The 24,244-nt window shown below is 42.9% G+C and overlaps 1 protein-coding gene across 1 annotated transcript in view; it reads left to right on the forward strand.

Annotated features, from left to right (window-relative positions):
• Window positions 1-18,081: 18,081 nt before the first annotated feature.
• The window catches only part of LOC143770325 (coxsackievirus and adenovirus receptor-like), a 29,284-nt gene continuing 23,121 nt past the window's right edge, over window positions 18,082-24,244 (forward strand). Inside the window, exon 1 of the mRNA XM_077259843.1 lies at window positions 18,082-18,255. Within this exon, the coding sequence (XP_077115958.1) occupies window positions 18,207-18,255 (49 nt within the window). The 5' untranslated portion in view covers window positions 18,082-18,206. The remainder of the gene's footprint in view (window positions 18,256-24,244) is intronic.

Consider the following 24,244-nt stretch of genomic DNA (forward strand, 5'->3'; position numbering starts at 1 on the left):
CAGCAGGGGAGGACCACAACACACAAGCGCTAGAAGGTAGGCACAGATTTCCACCTGCAAAGGGAACTCTGGAGGTGCCATCGGACCGGCCGGACTTGCGCAGCCTGGTTAACCGTATTCCGGACTGAGGATCCTGAAGCCTTCAGTAAAGAGGTAAAGAGACTGCAACCTGGTGTCCTTGTTATTTACTGCGACCGGCAATGCACCGCACCATAACATCGTCACCATACCTCCACCTTCATTGTACGCCCCTCAGCAGGGTCACGGACCGGGTCTAGCCACCGTGACAACTCCAGAGCAGAGACCCAGAGGCCCGGTACTGGGTACCCCTCGGCCCTGTGGCTGTGGGGGCGCTACATTACTATAATTTTATATTGTATCTCTGACACATGTATCACATAGCTGTGTCATCTTAGGGTATGTGCACACGATTAGTAAACGCTGCTGGTAGGACATTGCATACTTGAGCAACGTCCAACCCGCAGCGTCCAGATGTTACAGCATAGTAGATGGGATTTCTTGAACTTCGATGTCCACTATGCTTCCAGAGACGCCTGCGGCTCACCTACGGAGACAGACATGCGGCGCGTCCCTCCAGATCACAGCATGTCAAATATGGTGTAGGTACAAAGAAGTTTTGGGGTTGTTTTTCTGCCTCTGGCACTGTGTGCCTTGATTGTGTGCAAGGCATCATGAAATCTGAAGATTACCAAAGGATTTCACGTTGCAATGTGGTGCCCATTGTCAGAAAACTGGGTTTGTGTCCTAGGTCGTGGGTCTTCCAGCAGGACAATGACCACAAACATACATCAAGAAGCACCCAGAAATGGATGGAAACAAAGCGCTGGAGAGTTCTGAAGTGTCAGCAGTGAGTCTGAATCTAAATCCCATTGAATACCTGTGAAGAAATCTTAAAATTGCTGTTGGGAGATGGTGCCCTTCAAATATGAGAGACCTGGAACAGTTTTTGCAGAAGAAGACTGCTCCAAAATTCCAGTTGAGGTGTGCAAGAAGCTTGTTGATGGTTATAGGAAGCGATTGCAGTTATTTATTCCGAAGGGGGACCAACCAAATATTAAAGAGAACCTATCATCACAATATTACCTCTGTATTATTAAAGTAGAGGCAGGTTACTGAAGTTTTAGTGACTTGTCATTTAAGCCCAGTATGATGATCATGAAGCCAGAGCACCAAAGAAAGACCCGCACACAGTCCCACCCCAAAGCACAAGCATCTGATTAACTTAAAAGTTCAAACACGGATTGAACAAAAACCACAAGACGTATTTCTTCAGCCCAGGTATCATTTAAATCAGTGTAACAGTGCCAACATGACAATGCTTGTAGTTTACTTAGCAAAATCCTGATTACAGGTTCTCTTTAAGCTAAGGGTGTCAACAATTTTGTCCAGCCCATTTTTTGGGGTTGTGTCTGAAATGTCCAGTTTGCTTTTTTTCCTGTTATTTTGTGTTGTTCCAATACATACAAAGGAAATTAAACATGTGTATTACAAAACGTGTAATTGCAATAATACTGAAAATATACAAAAAAAGTTTAGTGTCTGCTCACAGTCCAGCGCTGTATGTCCATAAAATCCATTTTCTTTTAATCCATAGCTTCAAATAACGTTAATACAAGTCATAGTCCAGACATTAAAAACATATGCGTTTCAACGCAAAAAAATTCTGAACAGCCAATCGCAACATTCCCAACCTAGGCATCGCCGGAACAGACTCTGGCGCGATCGACGACTACATCCATCGCACCAATCACAGGGCAGGGTGGATCTCTCTTCATCCACCCCAATCTCTCCCATCCCACCCTTCCCCCTGCCCTTTCCCTCCCTCTTTTTACCCCTTCCACCCCTCTTTGCGCCGCCTCCGTGCACACATTTAGCAGCCACCGAGCGTTGATTGGTGACACAGTTCACAGATCAACACTTGTGCTCACTTTTCTTTTTCACCTCCCTTTGCGCCACATCCGTGTGCACATCCAGCAGTCACCGAGCTTTGATTAGTGATGCAGTTCACTCATCAGAGCTCGTGCCTGCTGTTTTCCATTTTTCTTTCTCTCCCTTCCTTGTGCCACCCCTGTGCGCACATCCAGCAGCTAATGAGCTTTGATTAGTGACGCAGTTCACTCATCAGAGCTCGTGCCTGCTGTTTTAGACACATTTCTTCTTCGCCACCTCCTTTCGCTCATCCAGCAGCCGCCAAGCTTTGATTAGCATGTAGAAAAGCCACGGAGACACCATCACGTGTTTCTCAATGCAAGCAATGAATAGCCAGGTCTTACACCGGGAAAGAACAACCACAGGAAGGGCAGCATCCAATAAAGGAAAACCACCTATGCCAAAACATGATATCCATCCACAGACAGCTGTTTCGGGGTATTTGCCCCTCATCAGTGTGGAGAAGGAAACTGGCTATTAGGAGCAGTGCCTAGTGAAAAGACTATAAACATGAGGATGAATGACCTCGGGGAGATCAAAACATCCAACACCGCGGAGACACCATCACGTGTTTCTCAACGCAGTGATCCAGAACACTGTCCCCATCCCTTAAGGGAAATATGCAAATGCATGTAGAAAAGCCGCGGAGACACCATCACATGTTTCTCAACGCAAGCAATGAATAGCCAGGTCTTTCACCAGGAAGAAACAACCACGGGAGAAACACGTGATGGTGTCTCCGTGGCTTTTCTACATGCATTTGCATGTTTCCCTTAAGGGATGGGGGCAGTGTTCTGGATCACTGCGTTGAGAAACACGTGATGATGTCTCCGTGGTGTTGGATGTTTTGATCTCCCCGAGGTCATTCATCCTCATGTTTATAGTCTTTTCACTAGGCACTGCTCCTAATAGCCAGTTTCCTACTCCACACTGATGAGGGGCAAATACCCCGAAACAGATGTCTGTGGATGGATACCATGTTTTGGCATAGGTGGTTTTCCTTTATTGGATGCAGCCCTTCCTGTGGTTGTTCCTTCCCGGTGAAAGACCTGGCTATTCATTGTTTGCGTTGAGAAACACGTGATGGTGTCTCCGTGGCTTTTCTACATGCATTTGCATATTTCCCTTAAGGGATGGGGGCAGTGTTCTGGATCACTGCGTTGAGAAACACATGATGGTGTCTCCGCGGTGCTGGATGTTTTGATCTCCCCGAGGTCATTCATCCTCTTGTTTATAAGCTTTAATTAGAGACGCAGTTCACTCATCAGAGCTCGTGCCTGCTGTTTTAGACACTTTTCTTTTTGCCATCTCCGTGCGCACATCCAACTGCCACCAAACTTTGATAAGTGACGCAGTTCACTCATCAGAGCTCGTGTCTGCTGTTGTAGACACATTTCTTCTTTGCCACCTCCTTTCGCTCATCCAGCAGCCGCCAAGCTTTGATTAGCGACGCAGTTCACTCATCAGAGCTCGTGCCTGCTGTTTTACACTTTTCTTTTCACAGACATTTTTTTCTCCCTGGTTGTGCTTTTTTTCTTTTAGCTTTTTCTTTTCAGACAAAAGTTTACACCAAGCACTATCCCCCCCACACACACAGTTAAAAAGAAAGTACTGACACAATCACCATATTCATAAAAAAAAGTCCCGCCCGTCCCGTTCATTCCAACAACGCTATTCAGTCGAGGAGGCATATGCTTTCCTTGCCTCCGACACTGATAGCGAGGGAGAAGATCCCACATTTCTTTATTTCTCATTCATCGGCCTCATCCTCTTCCTCCTCATCTTCCTGTTCAGGTGCTGCTGAACCGCCACACACACGTCCCAGGACAGAAGATGAAGCAGTGCCCTCTGTTCCAGAAGATAAACCAGCGCACCCCATTATGGACCCCGTATGGACTTCGCCCCCCCCCCCCTGAAAATTATGACCACTGATTCCTGATGTTGTGGCAGAATCAGGAATCAAGTTTGGCACCAGCGGCCTCACAGAACTAGACTTTTTCGAAGTCTTTTTCTCTGAGGATTTTGTTAACCTCATGGTGGGCCAAACTAATATATATGTTGAGCAATTTTTGGCACAAAACCCTGGTTCATCATTTTCCAACGCTTCTCCTGTAGATGCAGTTGAAATGATGCAGTTTTGGGGCCTGGTCCTTCACATGGGGATCCTGAAGAAGCTAGAACTTCGTCAATATTGGAGTGTTGATGTTTTATACAACACTCAAGTGTTCCGAATGGTCATAGCCTGGGCACGTTTTGAAGCCATCCATAAATTCCTGTATTATACCGCTAATGCACAGTGTCCTCCATGAGATGATCCCAACTTTGACCATCTGTTTAAAGTTCATCTGGTCATTGAGCACTTCTACAAATAGCTTGCTGAAGTGTATGTGCCCCAAAGGGATATTTGCGTGGATGAGTCCTTAGTTCATTTTAAGGGAAGGCTTAGATGTCGTCAGTACCTGCCCAGCAAGAGGGTAAGGTATGGAATTAAACTCTATAAGCTGTGTGAGAGTACCTCAGGGTATAAACACAGGTTCAGAGTTTATGAAGGGAAGGACACCTGGATTGAACCCTCTAAATGCCCCCTGTCCTGGGAGTGAGTGGGAAAATTGTGTGGGATTTGGTGCACCCACTGCTGGATAAAGGTTATCACCTCTATACGTATAACTTTTATACCAGCATCCCATTCTTCAAATCCCTCTCTGTGCGAGGTACCGCAGCCTGCGGTACTGTCTGCAAAAATCAGAGATGCCTCCCGAAAACGCTACTTGGGCAGATGCTTAGAAGGGGTGACAGCAGAGCCCAATGTAGCGACCACGTTCTGGTGGTCAAGTACAAGGACAAGAAAGATGTATTTTTCTTGACCGGCCTACACGGTGATGGCAGCGCCCTCGGCACTGTACGAGGTACCTTTGCACAGGTCAGCAAACTGACCTGTGTACTGGGGTACAACAAAAATAAGGGGGGCGTTGATCTCTCTGATCAACTCCAACTGTACAGTGCTTTTAGAAAGGCCAGGGTGTGGTACAAAAAGCTGGCCGTACATATTGTACAGATGGCTTTCCTGCTGTCATGATATGCAGGTCACACTGATATGTCGTACCTTTAGTTCCAAGAGGTAGTGCTTAAGGCACTGATATTTGGCACTCAGGAAGGAGCGGTCTCCAGTACTTCCAAAACTGAAGGTGCTCATATCGTATCAGGTCAGTATTTCCCAGGGGAGGTCCCTCAACTGCAAAAAAAGGTAAGTCGCAAAAAGGTGCCGAGTGTGTTACAAAAGGGGAATTCACAAGGAAACCATTTATCAATGTGACACCCGCACCAAAAAACCTGGCCTGTGTATGAAAGAATGTTTCAGACTGTACCACATGCACTACTAATATACTTACATTTACATAACAGGAAACAGTAGATTAGTTCGAAAAAGGGGGCACTTGTTGGGCATTGCCACTGTTAAGGCACATCTAGGTAAGTTCCTGGGGGGCTAGTTTCCAAAAAGGGGGCACTTGGGCATTGCCACTGTTTAGGCACATCTAGATAAGTTCCTTGGGGTCTAGTTTCCAAAATGGGGGCACTTGTGGGGGGTTTCCACTGTTTAGGCACATCAGGGGCTCTGCAAACGTGACATGGCGTCCGATATCAATTCCAGCCAATTTTGGTTTGAAAAAGTCAAACGGCGCTCCTTTCCTTCCAAGCCTTGCCAAGCGCCCAAACGGTGGTTTTCCCCCACATATGGAGTATCGGCAGCATACTCATAAGAAATTGCACAACAACTTTATCTGTCCATTTTCTCCTTTTACCCTTGTGGAAAAAAAATTGTTGCTAAAAGATCATTTTTGTGACTAAAAAGTTAAATGTTCATTTTTTCCTTCTACATTGCTTCTGCTCCTGTGAAACACCTGAAGGGTTAATAAACTTCTTGAATGTGGTTTTGAGCACTTTGAGGGGTGCAGTTTTTAGAATGGTGTCACTTTTGGGTATTTTCTGCCATATAGACCCCTCAAAGTGACTTCAAATGTGATGTGGTCCCTAAAAAAATGGTTTTGTAAATTTTGCTGTAAGAATGTGAAATCGCTGATCAACTTTTAACCCTTATAACTTCCTAACAAAACAAAATTTTGTTTCCAAAATTGTGCTGATGTAAAGTAGACGTGTGGGAAATGTTATTTATTACCGTAAGTATATTCTGTGACACATTTCTCTGTTTTAAGGGCATAAACATTCAAAGTTTGAAAATTGCAACATTTTCCAAATTTCCTCCAAATTTCCGTTTTTTTACACTAATAATCGCAAGTTATATCGAAGACATTTTGCCACTAAAGTGAAGTACAATATATCATGAAAAAACAATCTCAGAATTGCCAAGATCCGTTGAAGCGTTCCAGAGTTATTACCTCATAAAGGGACAGTGGTAAAAATTTAACAGGTCATTAACATGCAAATCACCCTTGGGGGTAAAGGACTTAAACATGGAGGTGGATAAATCATGCTTTGGGCTTCTGTTGCAGCCAATGGCACAGGGAACATTTCACGGGTGGAAGGAAGAATGGAATAAATTAAATTTGAACAAATTCTTGATGTAAACATGACATCATAATAATCAAAGGTAAGTGTGCAGAAAAAAGGGCACAGTATTTCAGAGAAAAGAACATCTCGCCAAGACGATCCAGGAATCTCACAGAACTGGAGGAATTTTCCAGTGGAAAAATGGATGAAAATGCCTCAAACAAGATTTGAAAGACTCTTGGTTGGCTAGAAAAAAAGATTTACAAGCTGTGATGGTGCTACTAGGTACTCACAATGTAGGGTGCCCAAACTTTTGCACAGGCCCATTTTCCTTTTTGTAATTTTTAAATAATAATAAAAAAAATATATATATATATATTGGTTTGCCTAAAATACAAAGGAAATATGTCATCTTTACCTTTAGCTCTTTCAGAGATCATTTTATCTTCAACTTGCCGAACTGTTCACAATAATAGTAATTTGACCAGGGGTGCCCAAACTTTTACATCCCACTGTAACTATTATAATACTACCCCTATGTACAAGAATATAACTACTATAAAACTCCCCCTATGTACAAGAATATAACTACTATAATACTGCTCCTATATACAAGAATATAACTACTATAATACTGTCTCCTATGTACAAGAATATAACTACTATAATACTGCCCGTATGTACAAAAATATAACTACTATAATACTGCTCCCATGTACAAGAATATAACTACTATAATACTGCCCCTATGTACAAGAATATAACTACTATAATACTGTCCTCTATGTACAAGAATATAACCACTATAATACTGCCCCCTATGTACAAGAATATAACTACTATAATACTGCCCTCTATGTACAAGAATATAACTACTATAATACTGCCCTCTATGTACAAGAATATAGAAACTATAATACTGCTCCTATGTATAAGAATATAACTACTGTAATACTGCTCCTATGTACAAGAATATAACTACAATAATACTGCTCCCTATGTGCAAGAATAAAACTACTATAATACTGCCTCTATGTACAAGAATATAACTACTATAATACAGACCCCTATGTACAAGAATATAACTAATATAATACTGCCTCCTACGTACAAGAATATAACTACTATAATACTGCTCCTATGTACAAGGATATAACTACTATAATAATGCCCCCTATGTACAAGAATATAACTACTATAATACGGCTCTTATGTATAAGAATATAACTACTATAATACTGCTCCTATGTACAAGAATATAACTACAATAATACTGCTCCCTATGTGCAAGAATATAACTACTATTATACTGCCCCTATGTACAAGAATATAACTACTATAATACTGACCCTTATGTACAAGAATATAACTACTATAATACTGACCCCTATGCACAAGAATATAATTAATATAATACTGCCTCCTATGTACAAGAATATAACTACTATAATACTGCCCCTATGTGCAAGAATACAACTAAAATAATACTGACCCCTATGTACAATAATATACTATAATACTGACCCCTATGTACAAGAATATAACTAATATAATACTGCCTCCTACGTACAAGAATATAACTACTATAATACTGCCTCTATGTACAAGAATATAACTACTATATACTGACCCTTATGCACAAGAATATAACTACTATAATACTGACCCCTATGTACAAGAATATAAATAATATAATACTGCCTCCTACGTACAAGAATATAACTACTATAATACTGCCCCTATGTACAAGAATATAACTACTATAATACTGACCCCTATGTACAATAATATACTATAATACTGACCCATATGTACAAGAATATAACTAATATAATACTGCCTCCTACGTACAAGAATGTAACTACTATAATACTGCCCCTATACAGTGCCTAAAAGTAGTATTCAACCCCCTGCAGATTTAGCAGGTTTACACATTTGGAATTAACTTGGCATTGTGACATTTGGACTGTAGATCAGCCTGGAAGTGTGAAATGCACTGCAGCAAAAAAGAATGTTATTTCTTGTTTATTTTTTTTTTTAATTGTGAAAAGTCTTTTCAGAGGGTCATTTATTATTCAACCCCTCAACCCACCAGAATTCTGTTTGGTTCCCCTAAAGTATTAAGAAGTAGTTCAGGCACAAAGAACAATGAGCTTCACATGTTGGGATTAATTATCTCTTTTTCCAGCCTTTTCTGACTATTTAAGACCCTCCACAAACTTGTGAACAGCACTCAAACATGGTCAACATGGGAAAGACAAAGGAGCATTCCAAGGCCATCAGAGACAAGATCATGGAGGGTCACAAGGCTGGCAAGGGGTACAAAACCCTTTCCAAGGAGTTGGGCCTACCTGTCTCCACTGTTGGGAGCATCATCCAGAAGTGGAAGGCTTATGGAACTACTGTTAGCCTTCCACGGCCTGGACAGACTTTGAAAGTTTCCTCCCGTGCCGAGGCCAGGCTTGTCCGAAGAGTCAAGGCTAACCCAAGGACAACAAGGAAGGAGCTCTGGGAAGATCTCATGGCAGTGGGGACATTGGTTTCAGTCAATACCATAAGTAACGTACTCCACCGCAATGGTCTCCGTTCCAGACGAGCCCGTAAGGTACCTTTACTTTCAAAGCGTCATGTCAAGGCTCGTCTACAGTTTGCTCATGATCACTTGGAGGACTCTGAGACTGACTGGTTCAAGGTTCTCTGGTCTGATGAGACCAAGATCGAGATCTTTGGTGCCAACCACACACGTGACGTTTGGAGACTGGATGGCACTGCATACGACCCCAAGAATACCATCCCTACAGTCAAGCATGGTGGTGGCAGCATCATGCTGTGGGGCTGTTTCTCAGCCAAGGGGCCTGGCCATCTGGTCCGCATCCATGGGAAGATGGATAGCACGGTCTACCTGGAGATTTTGGCCAAGAACCTCCGCTCCTCCATCAAGGATCTTAAGATGGGTCGTCATTTCATCTTCCAACAAGACAATGACCCAAAGCACACAGCCAAGAAAACCAAGGCCTGGTTCAAGAGGCAAAAAATCAAGGTGTTGCAGTGGCCTAGTCAGTCTCCTGACCTTAACCCAATTGAAAACTTGTGGAAGGAGCTCAAGATTAAAGTCCACATGAGACACCCAAAGAACCTAGATAACTTGGAGAAGATCTGCATGGAGGAGTGGGCCAAGATAACTCCAGAGACCTGTGCCGGCCTGATCAGGTCTTATAAAAGACGATTATTAGCTGTAATTGCAAACAAAGGTTATTCCACAAAATATTAAACCTAGGGGTTGAATAATAATTGACCCACACTTTTATGTTTAAAATTTATAAAAATTTAACTGAGCAACAAAACTTTTTGGTTTGTAAGATTTATGCATCTGTTAATAAATCCTGCTCTTGTTTGAAGTTTGAAGGCTCTAACTTATTTGCATCTTATTAAACCTGCTAAATCTGCAGGGGGTTGAATACTACTTTTAGGCACTGTATATGAGAATATGACTACTATAATACTGCCCATATGTACAAGAATATGACTAATATAATACGGCCCCTTTGTACAAGAATATAACTACTATAATACTGCCCCTATGTACAACAATATAACTACTATAATACTGACCCCTATGTACAAGAATATAACTAATATAATACTGCCTCCTACGTTGTTGTGAATTAGACTTTTTGGCTCCCTCTTGTGGTCACTAGTGGTATGACTCTGGGATTGTCTTTTTTCTGTTTGGCACTCACCTGGGTCGTTAGTCCAGGGGTGTCGCTATATTAACTTCCTGGATCCTTAGTCCAGTGCCTGGCATCGTTGTAATCAGATCCTTCTGTTGCTCCTGTCTGCTGGTCCTGGCTCTTGCAAAATTAAGCTAAGTCTTGCTTCTTTGTTGTTTGAGTTACTTGCTTTGCTACTATTTTTGTCCAGCTTGTACTAAATTTGATTTCTGACCTTGCTGGAAGCTCTAGGGGGCTGGTGTTCTCCCCCCGGCCGTTAGACGGTTCGGGGGTTCTTGAATATCCAGCGTGGATATTTTAATAGGGTTTTTGCTGACCATATAAGTCATCTTACTATATTCTGCTATTAGCTAGTGGGCCTCTCTTTGCTAAATACCTAGCTCATTCTTATGTTTGTCTTTTCCTCTTGCCTCACCGTTACTATTTGTTGGGGGCTTGTATCCAACTTTTGGGGTCTTTTCTCTGGAGGCAAGAAAGGTCTTTCTTTTCCCTTCTAGGGTTAGTTAGTTCTCCGGCTGGCGCGAGACGTCTAGAACCAACGTAGGCACGTTCCCCGGCTACTTCTATTTGTGGTGCTAGGATTAGATATATGGTCAGCCCAGTTACCACTGCCCTATGAGCTGTTTTTTTGTGTTTGCAGACTTGGTATTTATTCCTGAGACCCTCTGCCATTGGGGTCATAACAGTATGCCAGGCCAACATTGAATGTTTAATGCATTGCAGAAGTAGGATATAAGAAAGGAAATTCTAAATTTTTTTTTTTTTTCCTCTCTTCCTCCCCTTTACCTCTGAGTGGCTTGAGCTTGCTGCAGACATGAATGTCCAGACCTTGATTACAAGTGTGGACCAGCTTGCTGCTCGTGTGCAAAGCATACAAGATTTTGTTACCAGTAGTCTTATGTCTGAACCTAAAATACCTATTCCTGAACTGTTTTCTGGAGACCGATTTAAGTTTAGGAATTTCAGGGATAATTGTAAATTGTTTCTATCTCTGAGACCCCGTTCATCTGGAGACTCAGTTCAGCAAGTTAAAATTGTTATCTCTTTTTTACGGGGCGACCCTCAGGATTGGGCCTTCTCGCTAGCGCCAGGAGATCCGGCATTGGCAAATATTGATGCGTTTTTTCTGGCGCTCGGATTGCTTTACGAGGAACCCAATCTTGAGGTTCAGGCAGAAAAAGCCTTGCTGGCTATTTCTCAGGGCCAGGATGAAGCTGAAGTGTATTGCCAAAAATTTCGGAAATGGTCCGTGCTTACTCAGTGGAATGAGTGTGCTCTGGCCGCAAACTTCAGAAATGGCCTTTCTGAAGCCATTAAGAATGTGATGGTGGGTTTCTCCATTCCTACAAGTCTGAATGATTCCATGGCGCTGGCTATTCAAATTGACCGGCGTTTGCGGGAGCGCAAAACCGCTAATCCTCTGGTGGTGTTGTCTAAACAAACACCTGATTTGATGCAATGTGATAGAATTCAGACCAGAAATGAGCGGAAAAATCATAGACGTCAGAATGGGTTGTGTTTTTACTGTGGTGATTCTACACATGTTATATCAGCATGCTCTAAACGCCTAACAAGGGTTGTTAGTCCTGTCGCCATTGGTAATTTGCAACCTAAATTTATTTTGTCTGTGACTTTAATTTGCTCATTGTCCTCTTACCCTGTTATGGCGTTTGTGGATTCAGGTGCTGCCCTGAGTCTTATGGATCTGTCATTTGCCAAGCGCTGTGGTTTTGTTCTTGAGCCGTTGGTTAATCCTATCCCTCTGAGGGGTATTGATGCTACGCCATTGGCGGAAAATAAACCGCAGTTTTGGACACAGGTAACCATGTGCATGACTCCTGAACATCGGGAGGTGATTCGTTTTCTTGTTCTGCATAAAATGCATGATTTGGTCGTTTTGGGGTTGCCATGGTTACAGACTCATAATCCAGTCTTGGATTGGAAGGCAATGTCTGTGTCAAGTTGGGGCTGTCAGGGTATTCATGGTGATTCCCCGCCGGTGTCTATTGCTTCCTCTACTCCTTCGGAAGTTCCTGAGTATTTGTCTAATTATCAGGATGTGTTCAGCGAGTCCAGGTCCAGTGTTCTGCCTCCTCATAGGGACTGTGACTGTGCCATAGATTTGATTCCAGGTAGCAAATTTCCTAAGGGAAGACTATTTAATCTGTCTGTACCTGAGCATACCGCAATGCGTTCGTATATCAAGGAATCTCTGGAGAAGGGGCATATCCGTCCTTCCTCTTCCCCTCTTGGTGCGTGATTCTTTTTTGTGGCCAAGAAGGACGGATCTTTGAGACCTTGTATTGACTATCGGCTTTTGAATAAAATCACTGTTAAATTTCAGTATCCTTTGCCTCTGTTGTCAGACTTGTTTGCCCGAATTAAAGGTGCCAAGTGGTTCACCAAGATAGATCTTCGTGGTGCGTACAACCTTGTGCGCATTAAGCAAGGAGATGAATGGAAAACCGCGTTTAATACGCCCGAAGGTCATTTTGAGTACTTGGTGATGCCTTTTGGGCTCTCTAATGCTCCTTCAGTGTTTCAGTCCTTTATGCATGATATTTTCCGGAAGTATCTGGATAAATTTATGATCGTTTATCTGGATGATATTCTGTTTTTTTCTGATGACTGGGACTCGCATGTAGAGCAGGTCAGGATGGTGTTTCAGGTTTTGCGTGAGAATGCTTTATTTGTTAAGGGCTCAAAGTGTCTCTTTGGAGTACAGAAGGTTCCCTTTTTGGGGTTTATTTTTTCCCCTTCTGCGGTGGAGATGGACCCAGTCAAGGTCCGTGCTATTCATGATTGGACTTAACCCACGTCAGTTAAGAGTCTTCAGAAGTTCTTGGGTTTTGCTAACTTCTACCATCGTTTTATTGCTAATTTTTCTAGCATTGCTAAACCTTTGACGGATATGACCAAGAAAGGTTCTGATGTTGCTAACTGGGCTCCTGCAGCCGTGGAGGCTTTCCAGGAGTTGAAGCGCCGGTTTACTTCGGCGCCTGTTTTGTGCCAGCCTGATGTCTCACTTCCCTTTCAGGTTGAAGTGGATGCTTCTGAGATTGGGGCAGGGGCCGTTTTGTCGCAGAGAGGCCCTGGTTGCTCTGTGATGAGACCTTGTGCCTTTTTCTCGAGGAAGTTTTCGCCTGCTGAGCGGAATTATGATGTTGGCAATCGGGAGTTGTTGGCCATGAAGTGGGCATTTGAGGAGTGGCGTCATTGGCTCGAGGGTTCTAAGCATCGTGTGGTGGTCTTGACTGATCACAAAAATTTGATGTATCTCGAGTCTGCTAAACGCCTGAATCCTAGACAGGCCCGCTGGTCATTGTTTTTCTCCCGTTTTGACTTTGTGGTCTCGTATTTACCAGGTTCAAAGAATGTGAAGGCTGATGCTCTTTCAAGGAGCTTTGTGCCTGACTCTCCGGGAGTCGCAGAACCAGTTGGTATTCTTAAAGAGGGAGTTATCTTGTCAGCCATTTCTCCGGATTTGCGACGTGTGTTGCAGAGATTTCAGGCTGGTAGACCTGACTCTTGTCCACCTGACAGACTGTTTGTTCCTGATAAGTGGACCAGCAGAGTCATTTCCGAGGTTCATTCCTCGGTGTTGGCAGGGCATCCGGGAATTTTTGGCACCAGCGATCTGGTGGCTAGGTCCTTTTGGTGGCCTTCCTTGTCACGGGATGTGCGGTCGTTTGTGCAGTCCTGTGGGACTTGTGCTAGAGCTAAGCCTTGCTGTTCGCGTGCCAGCGGGTTGCTCTTGCCCTTGCCTGTCCCGAAGAGGCCTTGGACACACATTTCCATGGATTTCATTTCAGATCTCCCGGTGTCTCAGGGCATGTCTGTCATCTGGGTGGTATGTGATCGCTTTTCTAAGATGGTCCATTTGGTACCTTTGCCTAAGCTGCCTTCCTCTTCCGATCTGGTTCCTGTATTCTTTCAGAATGTGGTTCGTTTACACGGCATTCCTGAGAATATTGTGTCTGACAGAGGATCCCAGTTTGTTTCCAGGTTCTGGCGATCCTTTTGTGCTAGGATGGGCATTGAGTTGTCGTTTTCGTCTGCCTTTCATCCTCAGACTAATGGACAAACGGAGCGAACTAATCAGACTCTGGAGGCTTATTTGAGGTGTTTTGTTTCTGCGGATCAGGATGATTGGGTGACCTTCTTGCCGTTGGCTGAGTTTGCCCTTAATAATCGGGCTAGTTCCGCTACATTGGTTTCGCCATTTTTCTGCAACTCTGGTTTCCATCCTCGTTTTTCCTCGGGACATGTGGAGCCTTCTGACTGTCCTGGGGTAGATTCTGTGGTGGATAGGTTGCAGCAGATCTGGAATCATGTGGTGGACAACTTAAAGTTGTCACAAGAGAAGGCTCAGCGTTTTGCCAACCGCCGCCGCGGTGTGGGTCCCCGACTTCGTGTTGGGGATTTGGTATGGCTGTCTTCTCGATTTGTTCCTATGAAGGTCTCCTCTCCTAAATTTAAGCCTCGCTTCATCGGTCCTTACAAGATATTGGAAATCCTTAATCCTGTGTCCTTTCGCTTGGATCTTCCTGTGTCGTTTGCCATTCACAACGTGTTCCATAGGTCTTTGTTGCGGCGGTACGTTGTACCTGTGGTTCCTTCTGTTGAGCCTCCTGCTCCGGTGTTGGTTGAGGGCGAGTTGGAGTACGTGGTGGAGAAGATCTTGGATTCTCGTCTCTCCAGGCGGAGGCTTCAGTATCTGGTCAAGTGGAAGGGCTATGGTCAGGAGGATAATTCCTGGGTGGTTGCCTCTGATGTGCATGCGGCCGATTTAGTTCGTGCCTTTCACTCTGCTCATCCTGATCGCCCTGGTGGTCTTGGTGAGGGTTCGGTGACCCCTCCTTAAGGGGGGGGGTACTGTTGTGAATTAGACTTTTTGGCTCCCTCTTGTGGTCACTAGTGGTATGACTCTGGGATTGTCTTTTTTCTGTTTGGCACTCACCTGGGTCGTTAGTCCAGGGGTGTCGCTATATTAACTTCCTGGATCCTTAGTCCAGTGCCTGGCATCGTTGTAATCAGATCCTTCTGTTGCTCCTGTCTGCTGGTCCTGGCTCTTGCAAAATTAAGCTAAGTCTTGCTTCTTTGTTGTTTGAGTTACTTGCTTTGCTACTATTTTTGTCCAGCTTGTACTAAATTTGATTTCTGACCTTGCTGGAAGCTCTAGGGGGCTGGTGTTCTCCCCCCGGCCGTTAGACGGTTCGGGGGTTCTTGAATATCCAGCGTGGATATTTTAATAGTGTTTTTGCTGACCATATAAGTCATCTTACTATATTCTGCTATTAGCTAGTGGGCCTCTCTTTGCTAAATACCTAGCTCATTCTTATGTTTGTCTTTTCCTCTTGCCTCACCGTTACTATTTGTTGGGGGCTTGTATCCAACTTTTGGGGTCTTTTCTCTGGAGGCAAGAAAGGTCTTTCTTTTCCCTTCTAGGGTTAGTTAGTTCTCCGGCTGGCGCGAGACGTCTAGAACCAACGTAGGCACGTTCCCCGGCTACTTCTATTTGTGGTGCTAGGATTAGATATATGGTCAGCCCAGTTACCACTGCCCTATGAGCTGTTTTTTTGTGTTTGCAGACTTGTTATTTATTCCTGAGACCCTCTGCCATTGGGGTCATAACATACGTACAAGAATATAGCTACTATAATTCTGCCCCTATGTACAAGAATATAACTAATATAATACTGCCTCCTACGTACAAGAATATAGCTACTATAATACTGCCCCTATGTACAAGAATATAACTAATATAATACTGCCTCCTACGTACAAGAATATAACCACTATAATACTGCTCCTATGTACGAGAATATAACTACTATAATACTGCCCCCTATGTACAAGAATATAACTAGAATAATACTGCCCCTATGTACAAGAATATAACTACTATAATACTGCCCCTATGTACAAGAATATAACTAGTATAATACTGCCCCTATGTACAAGAATATATCTAGTATAATACTGCCCCTATGTACAAGAGTATAACTACTATAATACTGACCCCTATGTACAATAATATACTATAATACTGACCCCTATGTACAAGAATATAACTAATATAATACTGCCTCCTACGTGCAAGAATATAACTACTATAATACTGCCTCCTATGTACAAGGATATAACTACTATAATACCACCCCTATGTAAAAGAATAGATAGAGAAAAGAAAAAAGAAGATGCAAAAGAGGTGCACACACCTTATGTGCATGTGAAAAGAAGGCTTTTTTGAAGCAACTACAAGTGCACATACATATAAAATATTTAAAAACATCTAAAACACATAGAAATCATGGCTCAATGGGGTCATACTGGCTAAATATAAACATATATCCATGAATTAGTGGTGCTGAAATGGGCTACTCGTAAGTCTTGCGCCAGAATACCACCTTTATTATAATTCATTGGAATCCATGTGATTAAACCTTAAAATTAGTTTTATTAGAATTGAACAGAACTTTCTAAAGCTGAATCTCCTTTCCTGACATCAGTCTGAGCTGACAACGGTGGGGTGGGGCAAGTTTTATTTTTGTATTTACTGACAGGCATATTTGCCTTGAGCACAAAGGTGTTGCAAGTCAGAGGGCCATGAATGTATTTAGACAAAGATACAAATCATCCTTGCCACACCTACTACATAAAATCTTCAAATTTTCATGGGCTGCTGCACCATGAGCTATTTTATTAATTTTAAAAGGCACGTTTTTTCATGCTTTTGGTCTTCATTATCACAGATATTCCCTGATGTTTTAGAGCAGTAATGGTAATGGGGTCTGCAGAACCCATAGGGTATAATATAATATTTCATAATTGTGTACATTGGACATGATCTGAATATTAACAATAATATTTCCATTCACTGAGAGTAACCAGCTTTGAACATGGTCACAAAAGTGAAACACAAAGTATAAGTGGCAGAACTACTCATTTACATTGAGGGGGGAGTATGTGATATCTGATGTTTTAGGGAAAAAAGGGGACCGCAATGGGGTCCTCAGAATCTCCAGAATATAATACAGTATTACCACATTGTTCATATTATCAATGCCTGAATTCATAATAATGTAAAATTTGCCGACAGCAAGCAGAAATGCTGAACATGATGAGAGTCTGAATTCAATGTATATTAAAAAATGTTACATGTCCTCATTATATAGCGAATAAGTACTATATGTAAGACAAAATATGAAAACTGGGATTAAATGAGATGGCATGAGATTATACTCGTCCTGCCACTGATCCTTGTCTGTAAACAAGGTCACTTACATTTTCTGGCACAGTATCACTTCTACCATGTAGCAGTGCCGAGATGTCTTTGTTCAGCACTGTATAAACACTTTCCGCCTTCCAGTTCTGCTCTTATTCTATTCATGCCAACTAAAGGCACAATGCCCTTAATACTTTCACAATTGTCTCTTGTCAGACTAGTATTTAATAGATTGCTGGGAGGACAATACGTGGCCTTAAAGAGACTTGTACTTGCCTTGGAAATGGCTACTTAGTAGTACTACTTTCCACCACTGTTGGTGGTACATGCTTCCCTTGGACAGCAATGCATATGTCATCTATGTCATAAATCTTATCTGTATGTTTACTGCAGAATCGCTTGGGAGATTTTTTGGAATCTCAATACTCTTCTGTTGTATTTTTGGACAAAATGCCTTATGTGTTTCTCATATTATATTACAAGATTAATATTTAAGCAATTCTCCAGTATATCCTGCATAGACCTCATAGCTTCAATTTACACCTCTTGAGAAAAAAATGGTAGAGCAATGAGCCATCCTCTCTGGGTGTCACCAGGCAGAGGACATTTCCCTTTCGGCCCTCCTGGTACAGGTGTGTCTTGTACTATCTGCTCTCAGGACTCGTAGCACAAGTTCTGCAGCTTCTGCTCTGTGTACAGGTTGCTTTGCATACACGAACATCTCTTCATTAACATTACCGCTGCCTGGGAGTAGTATACGCTGCGGAGGATCCGACCCTTCGAGGATCACTATGGGTGACCTATGGGTGACTTGGTGGGTGATTCTGGGATTTATGCCAGGTAAGAGTCTGAGTACCATATGCTATGAATGCCATACGTCAGGTTATTTTCCTTAGTGTGCATTCACTGTTATGGATTGCCTGTGTTATGGGTCATATCAACTTCAGGCTGGGGCTACAAGGCTCGAAACGTCTGGTTTGCTGCTTCTAGTTAAAGTGGTTAATATCAGGACAGGTAAAAGAGTACTCTCTGTGCATGACCCCTTATCACATAATTTTCCAATCTGTGACTATTTCAGGGATTGCATAAAACCACTGTGTAAATTAGTCATTTTTCTCTCTACAGTTCCTATTCCTATTGACATCAATGGATAGTGATACTGTATAGGTATTAACAAACTGTTTGCTCCTCCTTTTAGAGTCCTGAGATTGTTTATATGTAATGCAATGTCACATAAGTGGGTGGGGTTTAATTTTGAACTACAATTTTATTTTGTCTTATCTGATTTGGACTGGCCAATAATAGAAGGTCCTCTGGGAGTGGTGCAATGCAGCAAGCCACGTGACTGCTACGGGGCCCATGAGCTGGGGGCCCAATGTTAGCACCCACACTCTTCCCATCGGCGCAAGCAATGATGATGGATGAGGGAGCTTTAGCAGTCTCTTCCAACCCCATCATTCTGCCTCGGCGTCTGATGTGTCAGAGCTGCGTGTGCGATGATGTCATTACAGCCCCGCTGCACTTCACACCGCACGCTCAGGAGACTGGAGCATTGGGTGGAACGAGGAGAGGTGAGTAATATTTATATATATATATATATATATATATATATATATATATATATATATATATTATTTTTTTTTTAATCAGTGACTGGTGGCCATAATAGAGTATGGAGGACCATGGGGAGTGGGTGTATTATTTTGTATGGAGGACCACTGGGGGTGCATTATATTGTATGGACTGCCATGGGGAGTGCATTATATTGTATGGAGGACCATGGGGTGTGCATTATATTGTATGGAAGACCATGAGGAGTGCATTATATTGTATGGACTGCCATGGGGAATGCATTATATTGTATGGAGGACCATGGGGAGTGCATTATATTGTATGTAGGGCCATGGGGAGTGCATTATATTCTATGGAGGACCATTGGGGTGCATTATATTGTATGTGGGACCTTGGGTAGTGCATTATACTATATGGACGATTATGGGGAAGCAAATTATGCTATATGGAGGATTATGGAGGGCAAATTATATAATATGGAGGACTATATGGGGCCTATTATACTACATGAAAGGCTGTGTGGGGCCATTATAACATTTGAAGGGCTATGTGGGGGCCATTTTACTGTATTCAAGCCATTATACAGTGAAGGTTTATGAGGGGGCCAACATACTGTGTGTGGGGCCATTATACAGTTTGTAGGGCTCATGATGGTCATTATACAGTGTGGTGATGTTTGGGGGCCATTATACTATATGTAGGCCCATTAAAGTGCATGGAGGGCTGGGTGGGGGTCACTGTTATGAGATCTTACTTTGTTTGGATCACCATACTTTGTCTTGGGAGATGAGGTGGGGTACAATAGGGTCATTATACTCTGCATGTGTAGACTAATGTGGAGGAATTCGCCATGGGGGTATAATACTGTGTTTGAGGGGCACTTTTGTTAGCATCATATTAAATGGGGGCAATGAAAGCGGAATCTGATGAAAATTACTATGTAAAGGCTGGAAAGTTGTGAGATATGCTCTTCTGTGACCCCAACATGTATTTATTTAGTTTTTTTTTTGAGGGGGGGGGGGTGGTGGCAATTATAACTAGTGCTATGATTTCTTTGTTTCTGCTTCTTACCACTGATTTGGCACAAGAATCTGTTGCTTTCAGATAGTAAAGTGTATTTCTACATTTTCAACTGTCATTCTGATTGCTGGGGTTGTTCTATTTGCTCTTCCGCCAAGCTATTGTTATAAATATCAGTCACCATGAGTAGGCCATATTGTATCCTGACACTTGTGTCTGTGTGCTTCTCTGCCTCCATCAGCTGATGTCTGTTCAGTCGGGAACAGCTTGAGTGAACTTAAGTGTACAACTTAAAACCCAATGATTCAACAGTCCATATGGTGGATCTGTGTTCATCTATGTATTTTTGCTCACTTGGTGGTATAACAAACATATATTTTCCCACACAAATTTCCTTTATTTCTTTTATAACTTTCTTCTCGGATGATATTGTTTTTTTTAAGATACCCAGAGTGTAATAAGACTGGTGAAATAGGTATTTCTAGAAGAAAATGGTGAATTTTGTGGGAGTTTCCCAACATGTGTAAATGTCTGTTTCGCCAAGCCTGAGGGACAGGAGTTTTATTAAAAAGGACCTTATAAAGACAATCACAGATGACATGTCAATGTGAAATCTTGGCTTGAGGATAGCTCTGGTCACTGCGAGTCTCATCTGTCTGCAAATCTAAAAACCTCTGCTCATGAGGAGCAACGGGAGTCAAAGAGATAGGAACTACTGCAGTGTAGAAACCAGACTGTAACGGGGACTACAGCACTGGTCGATAAGCTGAACCAGTGTTTGGTGTAATGATGGTTCCTGATTGTTAACCTTGTAAACATGGCAATGCTCAGCCAACGCTGGAGCCAAAAGCTTGGTCTTTGCCTGAGCACAATGTATAGGTGGCCTAAAAGTTTGTTGTAGGTGGCAGAACTCAGTTTAACCTCTTAGTGACCGGGCCAATTTTTTTAAAATCTGACGTGTCACTTTATGTAGTAATAACTCTAAAATGCTTCAACCAATCCCATTAATTTTGAGAGTGTTTTTTCGTGACACATTATACTTTATGATAACGGTAAACTTAGGTCGATATGTTTTGCATTTATTAATGAAAATATCAGAACTTTAAAAAAAAAAAAATAGCAATTTTCAAACTTTGAATGATTATCCCTTTAATCCAGATAGTCATACCACAGAAAAACATTAATAAATAACATTTCCCTCATGTCTGCTTTGCATCACCACCATTTGGAAAATGTTGTTTTATTTTGTTAGCATTTTAGAAGGTGTTACAATGTAGCAGTAATTTTTCATTTTTTCAAAGAAATTTACAAAACTTTTTTTTTTAGGCACCTGTTCAGTTTCGTAGTAACTTTGGGGTCATATATTAGAAACCCTCAAAATTATACCATTTTAAAACATTAAAAATTGCACCCTTCAACGTATTCAAAATTGTTTTCAAGTAGTTTATTGACCTTTCAGGTGCTTTTCAGGAATTAATGCAAAGAGGCATAACAGGAATGAAATAGTTTATTTTTACCACATAAAATTTGATATCTTTTGAACAAGCCACTATAGCTGTCAGACTTTAAGGCCGCTATTTGGATGTGAACTGCCATGGCAACATCAGGAGCACACACGATCAAGATCTTAAACTGGATATGTCATCTATGTAACCTTCTGTGACGCATGGAGATTTCCTAAAAAATAATCTTTGTTCACCTTTTAAAGCATTTAACACTTCAATTCAATTGAAAATTAGAAGTAAAACAATTGGGCAAAAAGTCCTATCGAAAATCCTGATACCGTTTTTTGTTTATAGCTCTTCTGTAAACCTTTGTGTATCCATGGTTACAGACTACGACACCAACGAGTGAAGTAAAGCTCCACTTAACTCCAGCAGGAATTGATTTGATACAAGTCCCGTTTAATGGCCTATGCTCACAAACCAACACAAACATACAGCCTCAGCAGCACGTCACACATGCTAATGATCATTTTTATGCCATTTATCTCCTATGCGTTATACAGTGAACAAAGCATTAGTGAGCAGTGGTTGATCAGCACGAGAACTAATTCCTCGGCATTACCAGGCAGCCCACATAATTATATGCATGAATATTTTTTTTTTTTATTATATTGTGATAAAAGAAAATAAAACACAATTTTCCGAGATGCCCAAAAGTTGTCAAAGACGAGGTCAAGTGGCATCATATTGAAAATTCTTTACATTTCTCGGACTTGTTTGACCAGTTCTGAGTTTCTGTTTATCTGCTTAGAGAGTAGAGGTGAAAGTTACTGCAGGTTACACTTCTGCAAAGTGATATATCCAGCATGAATGTTCTCATAACAAGGGGTCCATAGCTGAACCCCAACAACTGTGCACAAAATAATAACATGGACGTCTTCCAAATGACACTGGCACTCAGTAACTTCCTATATATCAGTAACACAAATCTTGTCTTGTATGCTACTCATAATTCTGTACGCATGGGCCGTGCACAGTATCGATGGATGTACCCTATTTTTCGGACTATAAGACTCAACGGACCATAAGACGCACCCCAAACTTTCAGAAGGAAAATAGGGAAAAAAATGTGTTAAATGGGGGTCCGTCTTACAGTCTGAATTCAGCTTACCGGAGAGGGGTTTCGGCACAGGTGGAGGAGTGGTCACAGGGCTGGTTCGATGGTCTAGGCTGGTGCAATGGCCTCTGTGAAATCCCATCCCAGGCTGGTGAGGTGGTGCTCTGTGGTGTGGCGGGGCTCCGCCAGCATTTTGTGACAGGTGCTCTGTGGGGCGGCAGTGCTCTGTGGGGCTGCGGTGGCCTGTGGGGTTGTGGTGCTCTGTGGGGCTGCGATGGCCTGTGGGGCTGCAGTGGCCTGTGTGGTGGCAGTGGTGGTGCGTTTTATAGTCGAAATATACTTACAAATGCCTTGGTGGCAGTCCCGGTCCGACGCTGCAGCCGACCCTTCTCAGCCTGGTGCGGCTCTCTGTTGCAGCAGTGGCCTGTTGGGTGGCGGTGCTCTGTGTGATGGTGGCGGCTGTGGCCTGTTGGGTGGTGGTGCTCTGTGGGATGGGGCAGCGGCGGTCTGTGGGGCAGGGCTCCGCCGGCATATCGTGAATGCCTGGAGGCCCACACAGATCCATTCCTGCGATGCGGTGGCCACCGGGGGGCGGCGCATGCTCAGATTCAGATCTCGGCAATGAGATCTTGTCCTGAGATCTCGGGAGACGAGATGTCGTTGCCGAGATCTGAATCTGAGCATGCGTGCCCCCCCCCCCGGCATCCATTTTCCCGGAGGCTACCGCATCGCGGGAATGGATCTGCGCAGGCCTCCGGGCATTCACGAAATGCCGGTGGAGCCCCGCCGCCCCACAGACCGCCGCCGTCCCGTCCCACAGAGCACCACCACCGCTGCCCAACAGGCCACAGCCGCCCCCTTCGCACAGAGCACCGCCACCACCGCCCAACAGGCCACTGCCGCAACAGAGAGCCGTACCAGCCTGAGAAGTGCGGCTGCAGCGTCGGACCGGGACCGCCGCCACGGTATTTGTAAGCATATTTCGACTATAAAACGCATCCCCATTTTCCCCAAAAAAAATTTGGGAAAAAAGTGCGTCTTATAGTCTGAAAAATACGGTAATTCTGAGTGCATCCTGTAATTCTGTAAACTTGGAAACTGTACAGTGCCACTTCTCCTGTCCTGTATGCAGGGTTTAATTCCCAGTATCTGTATTATTCTGTATATACACACTGCACAGTGCCACTGCTCCTGTCCTGTATACTGGGTGTAATTCTCAGTATCTGTATTATTCTGTATATATGCACTGCACAATACCACTTCTCCTGTCCTGGATACTGGGTGTAATTCTCAGTGTCTGTATTATTCTGTTTATATACACTGCACAGTACCACTTCTCCTGTCCTGTATACTGGGTGTAATTCTCAGTATCTGTATTATTCTGTATATGTACACTGCACAGTACCACTGCTCCTGTCCTGTATACTGGGTGTAATTCTCAGTATCTGTATTATTCTGTATATATACACTGCACAGCACCAACTTCTCCTGTCCTGTATACTGGGTGTAATTCTCAGTATCTGTATTATTCTGTATATATACACTAAATACAAGAAGAATTCCAATATGCATAATTGGTGGTACAAAAATCAATCATAGATAATGTGTAAGAGGGCCCAGTTAGCCACATAGCCATGTACCACCCATGCATGGACACAAGGAAAACTGCAGACAA

Source organism: Ranitomeya variabilis, chromosome 1 (assembly GCF_051348905.1).
Source record: "Ranitomeya variabilis isolate aRanVar5 chromosome 1, aRanVar5.hap1, whole genome shotgun sequence".
Lineage (NCBI taxonomy): Eukaryota > Metazoa > Chordata > Amphibia > Anura > Dendrobatidae > Ranitomeya > Ranitomeya variabilis.